Source organism: Athene noctua, chromosome 23, assembly GCF_965140245.1.
Source record: "Athene noctua chromosome 23, bAthNoc1.hap1.1, whole genome shotgun sequence".
Lineage (NCBI taxonomy): Eukaryota > Metazoa > Chordata > Aves > Strigiformes > Strigidae > Athene > Athene noctua.
The window spans coordinates 6,938,064-6,950,659 of record NC_134059.1 but is presented as its reverse complement, the minus strand read 5'-3'; the positions used below and the strand labels follow the sequence as shown (position 1 = coordinate 6,950,659).

At 44.3% G+C, this 12,596-nt stretch overlaps 1 protein-coding gene across 2 annotated transcripts; it reads left to right on the top strand.

Annotated features, from left to right (window-relative positions):
- The first annotated feature begins 267 nt into the window (after positions 1 to 267).
- EIF2D (eukaryotic translation initiation factor 2D) lies at positions 268 to 12,552 on the top strand. 2 transcript variants are annotated; one of them, XM_074925206.1, is made up of 15 exons: positions 268 to 529; positions 1,338 to 1,528; positions 2,231 to 2,314; positions 4,432 to 4,522; positions 5,184 to 5,291; positions 5,822 to 6,111; positions 6,284 to 6,401; positions 6,859 to 6,904; positions 7,588 to 7,691; positions 9,655 to 9,813; positions 10,533 to 10,622; positions 10,730 to 10,825; positions 11,743 to 11,863; positions 12,009 to 12,183; positions 12,290 to 12,551. In XM_074925206.1, the coding sequence occupies exons 1-15, from the start codon at positions 474 to 476 to the stop codon at positions 12,358 to 12,360; spliced, it is 1,800 nt and encodes a 599-aa protein (XP_074781307.1). In that variant the 5' UTR covers positions 268 to 473; the 3' UTR covers positions 12,361 to 12,551. The 2 variants fall into 2 exon arrangements, with proteins under 2 accessions (XP_074781307.1, XP_074781308.1); XM_074925207.1 differs by lacking the exons at positions 5,822 to 6,111; positions 6,284 to 6,401 and having other exon boundaries at positions 12,290 to 12,552.
- The last annotated feature ends 44 nt before the right edge of the window (positions 12,553 to 12,596 follow it).

Genomic DNA, 12,596 nt, shown 5'->3' with positions numbered 1-12,596 from the left:
TCCCGTCCCGTCCCCCCCCGGCGTCTGCGCAGTGGCGGCGCGGGGGAGGCGGGAGGAGCGGGCCGGGGCCTGGCCGCCCGCAGGCCGCGGCGGGCAAGCGGCCGAGCCGCCTCCTCGCCAAAACTCGCGGCGTCGTTAAAGCCGTACCCCAAACCCGCCCGCTTCTCGTGGGTCTCCCCGCCCCAGGAGATCCCTCACAGAACAAAGCGCGAGCGTTTAGGGGGGGGGGGGGGAAATAAAAATTTAAAAAAAAACTCCGTTGAGGGGAAAACCCGCAACGCCCTCCGGAGGCCTCAGGGCCGCCGCCGCCCTCGCGTGGGGTGACCCCGGGCCCAGGGGCGGCGGGGCCGGGCCGCTCGGAGCGAGGCCGCGGGAGGCGGTTTCCGCCCGGACGCTTTTGTACCGCGGGACGGCGCCATGGCGGCTGCCGCGGCCTGAGGGGAGCGCGGCGCCGGCCGGGGCGCGGGCCCGCCATGTTCTCCAGGGCGTTCCGGGTGAGATCCAACACCGCCATCAAGGGGTCCGATCGGTGAGTGCCGGGCCGGGGCTGGGCCGGAGCCCCCCGGGGCGGGCAGGCCCGCGGGCCGCGCTGAGGGCAGCGGCTCCATCCCGCTGCCCGGCGGGCCCCGGGCGCGGCGGCGGCGGCCTGAAATCCCCGCGGGTCGGCGGTGGCCCCCGCCGCAGGGACACCGGCCGGGGCAGGTAGGGACCTGCGGCCGCCTTGGCGGGGCTGAGCACGGAGCGCGCTTTCCGCGTGAAGGTGCTGCCGTGATTAAACTAGATTTAAATAAATCGTTATCTCGAGGCCGAGCTGATCTTTACTTTTATATTCCCGTGGAGTGATGCTAGGCTGACTCGCCGATCTTTCAGAGTCACTTGATGTGTCTGTGAGTAACCACACGAACCCACCTCGGGCCGGTCGCCGTGTCTTAAACACCCATTAAACCGAGGGGGAGAGGGAAATCCGACCGTGCCCTCGGTGCTCCGTGCCGGGGTCTGTAGGTGACAGGCTGGGCAGTGCAAGTCTGACACTCCCAGATTAGTGCTCGGGAGCAGTCAAATCCCAGTGCAAAACAGGGGCGAAGACAGCAACAGGAGCTGTAAGCAGGTGTCTAAGGAAGAAGATGAGCAGGGCAAACATATTTGGCCTTTTCCCCGTATTCTTCCAGCATCCAACTACCTCGTTTGTAAACCCTTACACAAATGCTTAAGTTACCTTCTGTGAAAAAGGGGGAATCATCTCATGAAGAGCCAACAATACTAACTACTGATCTAGGAATTACTTTGAGGGATGCTCTAGACAGCTTTGTAACACATTCGTGATTTTGTCGTTACAGGAGAAAACTACGAACTGATGTTGCAGCAGCTTTTCCTAACCTTAGTGCTGAACAATTGACTGAGTTTATTCCAAACAAGGAAGAGCTTAATGTCATCAAAATATACTCTCACAAAGGGGAGGCCATCACTGTTTACACGAATAACAGGAACCCAATACTGTTTGAAATTGAGAAAGATCTGTATCCAACAGGTATGGGGAATGGGCTAGAATAATCCTCCCTCTTTATTTACTGGGCACCAACCTTTCCCCAAAAGATTTCCTAGTGTCTCTCTGAAGTGCTTATCCTATTGCTATAGTGTTGCTACGTTTCATAATCTTTAGTGCATTTATTTTACCAGCATCTCTGCGAAATCAGTGGCATTTCTGGATTCTCTCTGCAAAAAGAAAATTGAGATGCTGAGAGGTTGGAAACCAGGGAATGACTCTTTTAAGTCATAGTTTAACATCTTAGCTCCTTTTCTCTCTTTTGTTCATTGCGAAGTTTAATTCCAAGAAACATGATGTCCACTTTGGGGCAGCCCTGGAATTAGGCAGTGAATTGCTCTGATATTCTATGCTTTTATTTTTCCCATACCCAGCAATATTTCCCAGCTGGAGCAGCATTTTAGCTCAAGAGCGTCTCCTTGATTTAAGAAAAATAATGCAAACATTTATCTCTATTTTTTTATAATAATTCACAAGAGCTTGTATTAACTAGCAGTTTGCTTTTCTCCATCACATCTACTAGTTATTGTAGGATTGTTCTGGCTTCGGGTTTCCTGATTACCTGAATAACAGGAGGGTGTTTAGTTGTGGTTATTACTGTAGTGCCTAGTCTTAAAGATGGGAAGAAGCAACAGCCAGAGAAGTTTTTAATGATGCATCATTAAATTTTCTTCTGTTTTGGGACAGTGTACACCCTGTGGGTCTACCCAGATCTTCTCCCTGCTTTTTCAACATGGCCCCCTGTGCTACAGAAACTAGCAGGAGGAGCAGGTAAGGGGACTAGAACTTTGTCACATTGCATTGCAAAAAGGAGATGCCATCTAGGCTTTTTTTGATGTTATCTTTCCCAGTAGCAAAAATGTACCTGAAACAAAAAAAAGTGTGAAGAATAAGGACTCAAAAGTAAATCATGGTGATGATGTCCTAAAAAAGAAAATAAATTGACTGTAAAAAAAAAAGTTTGTGTATGAAACAAAGTAGGTTAAGCTGTTTAACTGCAGTAACCTGTTCCACGTGGGAGTCTCAGGTTTGGAAATATCTTCTCAGGGTGATCAGGGTGAATTGGGACACACAACTGCCCGTGTCATTGGTCTGTCTTTTATAACTTCATTTGAGCAGCTGAGTTCCTTTGCTGCCGCCCCGCTTCCTGTCCGTTCAGAGGTGGAGCAGCTTATCCTATGGATAAGAAGTGAGTTTATATTGGAACCTACATTTGTAATCACTGTCAAGTAAATTGTGGATTGTGCAGGTGAGGTTGGATTTGCATTCCTGGGTTACTGGCTCTACCACCTAATTATGGATCAAGACTAACAAGAAAGGAGGCTATTTTCTGGAACCTGCTTTGGATGCAGTTCAGACTCATGAGAATCAGGTCTTTCTTTATAAACCTTAAATTGCTGAACTGCTCAACCAGAAAAAGATTAAATTGCAGCCACGGCAGCCTTAGCCTGTAAATGGAAGTGAATGTGTAGAAAGAGATGTCTTTTTTCCATTACACAGTATCTAAAGTAGAACTCGAGTCCCTCTCTTTACTTTGTTTGCTTTTGGGGAAATAAAGTGAATGTGTAGCTGTGATAAACATCTGAACAAGCCTTGCTGCTGACTTGTGACCTAGTTTCTGGGGGAGAAAAAAAAAAAAAAAGTGTTACTAATGGGGGAAGGACATTGATGAAAGAGGGCTGCAGGTCATTCATCTCCCATGGCAACCAGGCTACCTCTGGGTAGATCCAAAGATAAGAAGCTGGCTACTGAGACAATGGCCAACAAAGGCAGAGGGAGAGGTAGAGCCACATCTCAGAAAGAAGAGGAAAGGCATGAGACTGTCCAGGGCTGCGGATGTGGAGGGAGGGAGCAGATTTAGGGAGCATTCGGTTACAAAGAGAAGTGAGGTAGTGATATTTCTGTGAATTCAAGTATCTATTGTCTGCCCCCGTTATTTACATAATACACACACACTACTTACCTTTTACGTGATTTCTGTCCTCAAGAGATGTGGCGCCTTTGTTGCAACTGCAGAGTTCATTCTAGATTTGCTAAAAGTAGTTGTGACGGTGAATGGGAGCAAAAATATTGTTGGCTTCTTCTGCGTATGCATTAAATCGGTGATGCTGAGAAAAAAAAGTGAAATGCCTTCAAAACCAAACCGTGGAACACAGGTCAGTCTATGAGACTGCAAGCTCTAGACAGGTGTAGCTGCTCTGAGGGAAAGCAGATGATCTTTACGTAATTTGGTGATGATGTGATGCTGTACATGTGGCATGGAAAACTCTTCTTTACTCACATGTCAGTCTGTTCGGCCCAGGTTTGGAAAGCAGGAGGAAGTGCATAACAAGGTGTACTGTTTCTGTCCAGATTAGCAAGGAGATGGTTAAAGCTGCTTCCTCGTGCTGAGGAGAGTTCAGTGTTGTGTCAGATCTGGAGGGTTGGGTCAGCAGTGGCAAATTCTGGGCAATTCTCTCTTCAGGGAGAGAGCTGCTGGGATAACCTGCTCTTGGGTTAGGAAGGAGTAAAGGGGCAGTTCCAGACGCATCTCCGTGTCCCTTTCTCTTCCCATGCCATGAATGAAGGGTGATGCTCTCTAGGCTGGGAGCTCGTACCTTTCTGTTAAACACAGAAAGGGTCTGACAGGGCGAGGGGCTGCCCATGTTTAGCTCTTCGGTGGGTTTTTGGGACGTGCCCAGCACCCTTGTGAATTGGATCCCTCGCTCCCCAGGGCGGTAGCAAGCAGTGCTGCCTTACGAGGAGAAACAGAGAATCATGTTTTATCTGGCATGTGCTCGGCTATTAACAGGCTTGTGTTTTTGCTGAGTAACAGGAGGGATGGGGGTGGAGGAGGTTGTGGCTGAGGCTTTCATTGAGAGATGGATGTGCTTGCTTCTTTTCTTCAGATCTGATGCTGCCAGGAGTTGTAGTGCCATCTTCTGGCCTTCCTCAAGTAGAGCGGGGCACGCTCTGTGCTGTCACCCTCTTGGGAAACAGGTATGGAGGACTCTATTCATACCTTTTCTTGCTTCATTTCATGTTTAGTTACTATTTTTTTACAGGAAGACTCTGGGGATTTTGAGGAAATACAAGCAGAATTGTTCTCGTGCTTTTGATGCACTGTGGACCTAAACAATGGAAAATACAGCAGAAAAAAGATCCACTGAAGTTTCCGGGTTAGGATACGTTTGAGCTCGGGTGGACAGCTTTGCACATCGGTTCTTTTGGACCTGTGGGGGCACAACTGGTAAATTTGTTTTGAAACCGAGTAATTTTTTTTTAACAAAAGATTGTATTCTACACAAGTTGTCTTTTTGTCCACGAGGAAATGCAGTGAGGGAGCAGTGCTAAAGCTGTGGGCTTTTCCCCCACTGCTGTTCTCTCTTGGCAGTGCATGTACTTTATTAGAGCAAAGAATGTGTCGCTGTGCAGCCTTTGCTTCAGTAGCACAGCTGCACATATCCTTAGGATTCTTTGGAAGAGTTTACATACTAGAAAGATGGGACAGAACCAGAAAATACCTAGATGGTTTTTTTTTTTTTTAAAGAACAAGGCTGTGGTAAAGAAAATTCAGTGTATCACAATGGCACAGTCTGTCTTTGTCCGAGTGGCACTGTGTGTTTGTGCTGCCCTGCTGTAAATCTCCCTCTTTTCCCAGAGCTCCAGTGGCAGTTGCAGTTGCCACTATGTCCACTGCGGAGATGCTGGCTGCTGGAATGAAGGGGAAGGGCTTTGCAGTGTTGCACACTTACACGGATCACCTCTGGTGGGTATATTGCCAGGCAGTTGGTAAAATGCTGAACGTGTCTCACGTGTTTGCTCAGATCGGTATCTGTGCCCCAGGTGTCTGTCCTGACATCTATCCATTATATACATACTGGAAATAGATATATAAAACTATTAACTTGATTCAGTTCCTTCAACCTGCATGGAATTATTATAGAAGCAAAGGTAGAACATCCCTGTTACTCTGATTTTAGAAAATCTTGTTCTATCAAAAGTGAACTTTGAATCATTTTTGCTTAAAAACGGTCAGCTGTGCCAGTCTCAACCAAATAAATGAGTTGCTCTGCATTTGGATTCAACTAGTCTGCTCAATTTTAAATAAAGATTCATGAGGGGAACACAGAGTTTATGGAGAAGGATGAGTTAAAAATAAATTTTACAGTTTTGAGAACGTGGAAAAAGATCTGTGCGACTGCCAGTGCCTTTTATCAGGGTGACATTTGTTCATTGGTCTGTGGGTTTCAAAGCAGTAAACAGAAAGCTATGTTATGCTTTTTCTTCCTTTTATAGGGAATATGGTGACAAATCTTATCCTCCTACCTTAGCTCCCTTGGTAACAGATCCTGTTGAAAAGGAGAGTGCTGAAGATGAGGAAGAGATGGAGGGGAAACAGCCTGTCATCAGCTTCTCCACTGACCCGTTGCAGCATGTGGATGTTGGTGATTTGAGCCTGAAGGAGCGAGACAGTTGTGCAATGCTGACGGGGAAGGAGGAACTCAATGAGAACAGAGCAGCAGAAACAGCTGAAGGTGCCGACACAGAGGTTCAGCAGGAAGCTGAAGACAGCAGGACTCCACAAGGTATTTTTGTATCCCAGCGAGCCAAACCGTGCTGCTTCGGTTGGCCAGAGCCCATACCCACGAATGCACTGGGCATTCCAGTCAGCTCCCTGTGAGAACGGGGTGGAGACAGCTCTCTGTGGTCTGAAAGACACGCTACGCACTGCTTACCTGTCCTTTCTTTCCCCTGCAGAGCAAATGGATGCGTTATTTAATCAGTGCTTTTTTCATGCCTTAAAATGCAAAGTAAAGAAGTCTGATCTCCCTCTGCTCACCAGCACATTTCTGCGCAGCCATATGTTCTCATGCTGGTATGTGGTAAGAAGATTGTCTTTGGATTTGCGTGCTGGGTATTTGTCTTTAAAACTGTGGAGATCATGTGTGATATTTAGGATGAAGTTTTTGTCTCAAAAGCAAAACTCAGTCCTTATCTAAGGGGATCTAAGATTATGCTTACTTCTTACATCAGAGACTTTGATGTAAGGATTGTCCAGACCAGGATATGCACTTGGTAGCTAACTTGAGTCAGTAAGCTTGGCTGACATTTGTTTCAAGATTGCTTAGTCACTTAAATGGCTGTTTGTCTACCCACAGAACGTCAGCACTAATTTCACTCATCCTGTTCTATTTATTAGCTTGTTTGAAGTAATTCTTTCTCTGTATGATTTGTATTTCCGCTGTTAAGAAACTTCTAGCATAAGTAGCAAGATTTAAGAAGAAATGAAGGGTGACTTATAACTAAAGAACTTTTAAAAAATCCATTTATAGCCCTGCTGGACAACAACTGGACATAAAGAAATCAAGCTATAAGAAGGTGAGATTTTTTTCTGTTGTTTTTCTGCATTAATTAATGGAGAGAAAAAGTGAAGTCAAAATTGTTCAAGTGTTTGTAAAACAAATAGATAAACAAAAAAAGCCTAGAAGCTGTTCTTAAAAGCCAGGTTCTTTTTCTCAACTCTCTGCTCCTGTGGGATCCAAGGAGAAAAGTAATTGTCCTGAAAGCATGAGCAGTGATCTGCTTTGAACCAGCTAAAGCTGCCTGCCACTACGTACTGCAGTAGCTCTTAAAGGGGTCTGATCTTGCTGGACAGTGCAGTTACTTGCAAGAAGAAGCCATTCCTTTTCGAAAACCGTTAATGAACAAAAATGAGGAGAAAGGAGACGATATTGTCCCTGTTGTGTGGGTGACAAGCAAAGACAAAGTGCGTTGCCAAAGGTCCCACAGCAGTCCGTGTGAGGCGTACTGTGATTTGGCTAAGAATGTCACAGAGCACACAGATTACAGACCTATAGTTGCTTTTACTCTTCTAGAGCCAGAGGTACTCCCTGCTCCTTAGCAATTGCTCTGTTTAAAAAAGCAGAGGTGTGGGGCGTAGGTTGTTTATTTTTTTTAAAAGAAGTTTTTCTGATTTAGCAAGTAACTTCAGGGCAGCCAGAAACACATGAACAGGAAATTAAAATGCTTGACTCCACGTTTCTCATTATTGCTTCCTTCAGTTCTCTAAATTCCTGCAATGTATGCAGCACCAGAAGATCTTACAAGTGAAGGAGCTGAACAAAGGTGTGGAGAGCATCGTGGAAGTGGACTGGAAACATCCAGAGTATGTAGAATATTGAATATCTTTAGAATATCTTTTAAAATACGTAGAATATCTTTAAAAGACGTAAAAACGTCTTTAAAAAACGTAGAATATCTTTAAAAGAGTTGGTAGTCTCTGAAAGAAGGGAGCAGGATCTGCTACTTCCAAACTCTTATTACCTATCCTCTGCCTGAATTCCTGTTCTGAATAGCTGTAGCAGCCCCCATTTCCTAATCTTAATATGCTGTGGAGGGCTTTTATACCCTGCTTCTGTACAACATTGCTTATGTTTCCTGCTCCTGTAAAGTCCTTCCAGGTAAACTATATTCTTCCTTCTTTCCTCATTAGCACTGAGCATGCTTAAAGTTGAATGACAGTGTCATGATTTCCCTCTTTCCTTTTTTGTTAGTTGTGCATTCATCCATAGAACTTAAGATGGAAGAGGACTGTTAAGTGATCTGGAAGTTCATACGGCTCTTTATCCTTGTAGTGGGCGTACAAATTTTCCAGAGAAACAGCTTTGAAACTGCTGAGGAGGATTCAATTCATTGCAATTTGTTGCAGTGTTACAAAGACAAACTTCTGGCTTCCAGTTTGGATGCTAATAAAAGAGTTACAGTACTGAGCCTGCTAGCAGTCACTAAAAAGCACATTCCTCTGACAGTGTCTTGACAGGTTGTGTGAGTTTCTTTGTCATTGTGGAGGGAAGGGAGGCAAGAAGGTTTGAAACCCATCAGGCAGTTTTCCATCTGTGTAACAGTGACTGTAATGGTGTGAGTGGTTTCTGCCCCTCCAGTTTAAGCAGGTCTCCCCCTCCCCATTCCACCTGTGTGCTGGGACAACTCAGCATTGAGCTTTGAAGTGATCTTACCTGTCTAAACAATAACTCCCATAGAAAGCTGACACTGCTGCTGAATTAATCCTCATGAAACTACAGGCTCAGGATGTCATATAGGATAAAAAGAAGCACTTTGCAAAATCAGAAGCCAAAGTTACCATCTAAAAAATTAAAAAAAAAAAAATTGCTGTGTTTCCTATTACACATATTGATTTGCACAAATACTCTTACCCTTTCACTTACTTATTACCCGGTTCCTCTATCGGTGTTTCTTTTACCTTTGGGTTAGTAGTTACATCAAGAACATCCTACTTGTTCCTTCTGCATATTGGCATGTTAAGCTCGCTCTTGGAATTTCCCAGTGGGCCTGAGGCTTCCTGTTATATCACGTCTCCTTGGCAACTAATGGAATGGAGAACGTTTCTGTAGATACAAGCATATCTTCTCTTCTGCGTGTGGAAGGAAGCAGAATTACTTTGACTTTTTGCATTAACTTTCCTCTCATTAAACTTGACCTTATTAGGAGGCAGGCATACTCAAACCCAGCTGGTCAGTTCTCTTACCTGCAAGCAAAGAACCTGCAGCTCTGGTCAGTGAAGTGAGACTCCAGCTCCTGCACTGATAGGGTTCTTACCCCTCTCTTCCAGAATTGTCTTTTATCAGTGACCACTAAAGAATCATTTCAGCTTTTACATGTCTATACATTTGTGGAGAGTGCAACTGGGGGAGTTTTTAAATTCTAGTAGTTCTGTGGGATGGGGTTGCATCCTTTGAATTATGGCAGTTGCCTCTACAAGAGTCACGTATGCTTAGAACAGATGGAGAGATTTACTTTTTCCCCAACATACAGGGCTTTACTCAGAGTGAAAAGTGTTTAATATCACCTGAGTTAAGGTGCTTATTTATGTGTGTCTTTGAAATGTGTACAAGGACCAATTTAGTAATTGCAGCTAATGCTTCAAATTCTTTTCATCATGTCCTTTAATCCACAGACACAGCCCCCACTGCAGTGGAAGGCATTTGGAGGAACTGACATACTGTACAGCAGACCAGAAAGCTTTTTGTGTGACTCTGCTAGGTTTTAGTTTCTCAGTGAAATGAAGGTGAATACTTTCAATCTCTTTCACCAAATAATTCTCATTTCAGCATTAAAGCATTTGCAGTACCTGAAGGATTTTCTTCAGCCTCTGCTGCCCAAGACAGCAAGAGTGAAGAGAGAGAACAAGTGTACCATGCTCCTGAAATCATTCCGCTTTATGGGGTCTCGACAAAAATGATCCCACTCTTTCAGGAATCTGGACACAGGTAAGCATGACAAAAGTACAACAAAACCATTTTTACATGAAGAGAGAGACTGACAAAACTATGCTGGTACCATTTTGCTAGCCCTCACGGGGAGGGCCCTGCAATGCTGTCAGGAAAGGTGATGGGAATCAAGATAATATTCATTGCTTCTCAAGGGGAAGAAAGATAAGAGGCTGTGACAAATGTGTTCAGCAAGTACATCGCTTCTCCCACAGCTAAGGAGGTGATAGCTCAAGTGTCAAAATTGATACGTTTTACTTGGATTTTCTTAATTTGCCATTGGATAAGGCATATTCTGCCCACCCACAGTATGGTTTACTCAAAAGAGGATGCCCAGATAATTTAAAGAACTCACTTGCCTCCTTGTGCACTAATCCTCTCTGTTTTGGTGTAGTTGAGGTAGCACTCAGCAGCAGCCTTTCTTCAGCTGAGCACTGTTGGATGAGTTACCCACAGTCCCCTGTAGTTTAGGGGTGCCCTTTGGGTCATGCCCCCAGACCAGGGTCCCAGAACCAAGGGCTTTAGAGTCTCTGTAATCACCGCCAGGAGCCTTTTATCTGGTGTACAGCAGCTGAGGTGTAACAAGAAACCACTCCCACACACAGATGTATTTCAGTGTTGAGCTGCTGCTACCAAACATAGTCAAGAGTAGTTGCTGTCTTAGCGACAAAACCCAACACCTAATACTTAATAAGTTAAAAAGTTTCCTTTCTCTTTAGAAAAGGCAGCATCCTCTCAAGCAGTGAGGTGAGAAACATCATCATTAACTATGTGAAGACTAATGAGTTGGTTGATGAAACAAACAAAAAGTAAGTAGACGTGGAAGTTGTCCGACCCTGCTTCCAACAGGAGATGCACAAGTTAGAGGAGAAAAAAGTGAACTTGTTTGCTTCTAATGTCTGGTTTTGTTTCGTAGCTTTGTAAAGGTGAATGCCATTCTGTGCGACTGCCTGTTAGATAAATCAGAACAAGATGAAATCTCCAACCTTAAATGGGATGACCTCTTGAGCAGGTGACTCTTCCCAATGTAGTGTTTCAATATGACACAGATTTTTGCACGCAACTCAGAACCACACGTTATTGCCCCTACCTATGTTGTAACTTCTGACCAGTAATACAACAAAAAAATACCCGAAGACCTTCCCTTAAAGGATCTCTCATTCTTCACCACTTAATAAGCATCTAGCATTAATTGTTGATAGGGGTTTTTGTTTACTTGCTAACCACTTATCAGGGAAAGCTTCCTAAACAAACAGAGCCTGGTTCTCTGTAAAATCTTTACATATTTAAAAAGCCATTCTTTGCCACAGATAGCTGAACGTGCCCTTTTTCAGTCATCCAGCTCTTTATATGCTGTGCAGCTTCTGCATTTATAACCTAAACCCACCTCCTAGGTCCCAGCGGCCTGAGTATCTGACACAAGACCGTTGTTTCCATATACTGGAAAACTTTCCCCAAATACCCTCAATGTCTTACTTGCCTGGAGCTTCCTCATCACACAGCGTGTCTGAGGTGCCTCCAGCAGCTTCTGTTGTTTCTGTAGCCAGGTTTGTTCATGGGACAGTAACACAGTTTATATTGAATTTTAAACTGAAATTGCTTCAGCGATCTGTGAACAATAGCTTAAAGACAAAATCAAAGAAGGTTTTCCTCTACGAGACTCAATTTATAAAATTTTACCAGTAACAATCTAAGCTGTGATTTTTGCAAGTCAGTGGACGAGCTTTCTTTTCAGTCAGTCCCTTTAAATAATAGCTAGGATGCAGATCTTTGCATGTATTATCTTCTTAAGATACAAATTCTTCTCACATGTACTATCTTGGCTTTCATGTCATCTCAAAAACCTGTCAGAGGCTGCAGTGGAGAAACACTGTTCACATCAGCCTTGCTGTTCTGTACAGACTAATTGGATGTATGAACTTTGTTCAGGTGCCTTGAACGACTGCAGCCCTTACACCAGGTGACATTTTTTGGACAAGAACCTATTGTGAGGAAAGGAAACATTGAGCCCATCAACATAACCATAGCACAGAGATCATCAAATAAGAAGGTAAAAGGAGAACTAAAAGTAGAGGTTTTGAGCAGAAACCCAGATTCTGAGAGCAGCTCTGGCAGCTCGTTTTTCTGGGATGAATGAGACCTGACTTGCTAATAGCTACAGCAGTGGTGTTTGCAATAATTATTAAAACCTGTAGGTGACAATTATCAAGAACCTGGAGCTGTATGGTCTAGACCCACAGTGTGTAGCCAACGTTCTGCAACAAAAAGTACAAGCCAGTGCCACCATCACCCCAGTACCAGGAACAAAAGACAGAGTTCAGGTCCAGATCCAAGGCAACCAAATCCATCATCTGGCCAAGATGCTGCTAGGTAAGTCGAGTCTGGAACTGGGCTGGGACTGGTTACAGCAAGATAAAGATTTTTCATTCTTGAGCTCTGAATATTTGCCTGAAGTTAACTCTTGGTTATGTTGCAGAAGAATACCAGCTACCTCGGAAATATATTCAAGGCCTTGAGAAGGCTCCAAAACTTGGCCGGAAGAAATAAGAGAAAAATCTATTGTAAGAATTCCTCAGATCTCATTATTTATAGAAGTGTTTTGCCAAGAAATCAAGAATAACGTATAGGCCCTATTCATTCAAAAATGAGTCCTGGATGTTTACAAGGTCTAGGAGTCACCCAATGAATAATATTGCTCCAACTGTTCATTTTTCATAAAAATAAAAAGTGGAATAAAACCCCTAGCATTACCCTTTTCCATATATTTTCTAGAAGGTCCTAAT

Excerpts from the sequence above, each read along its gene's own strand:
- EIF2D (XM_074925206.1), top strand. The coding sequence starts at position 474 with ATGTTCTCCAGGGCGTTCCGGGTGAGATCCAACACCGCCATCAAGGGG. Across the intron at positions 6,905-7,587 it reads AGAAATCAAGCTATAAGAAG|TTCTCTAAATTCCTGCAATG; the intron begins GTGAGATTTTTT and ends TGCTTCCTTCAG. Across the intron at positions 10,826-11,742 it reads TGGGATGACCTCTTGAGCAG|GTGCCTTGAACGACTGCAGC; the intron begins GTGACTCTTCCC and ends AACTTTGTTCAG.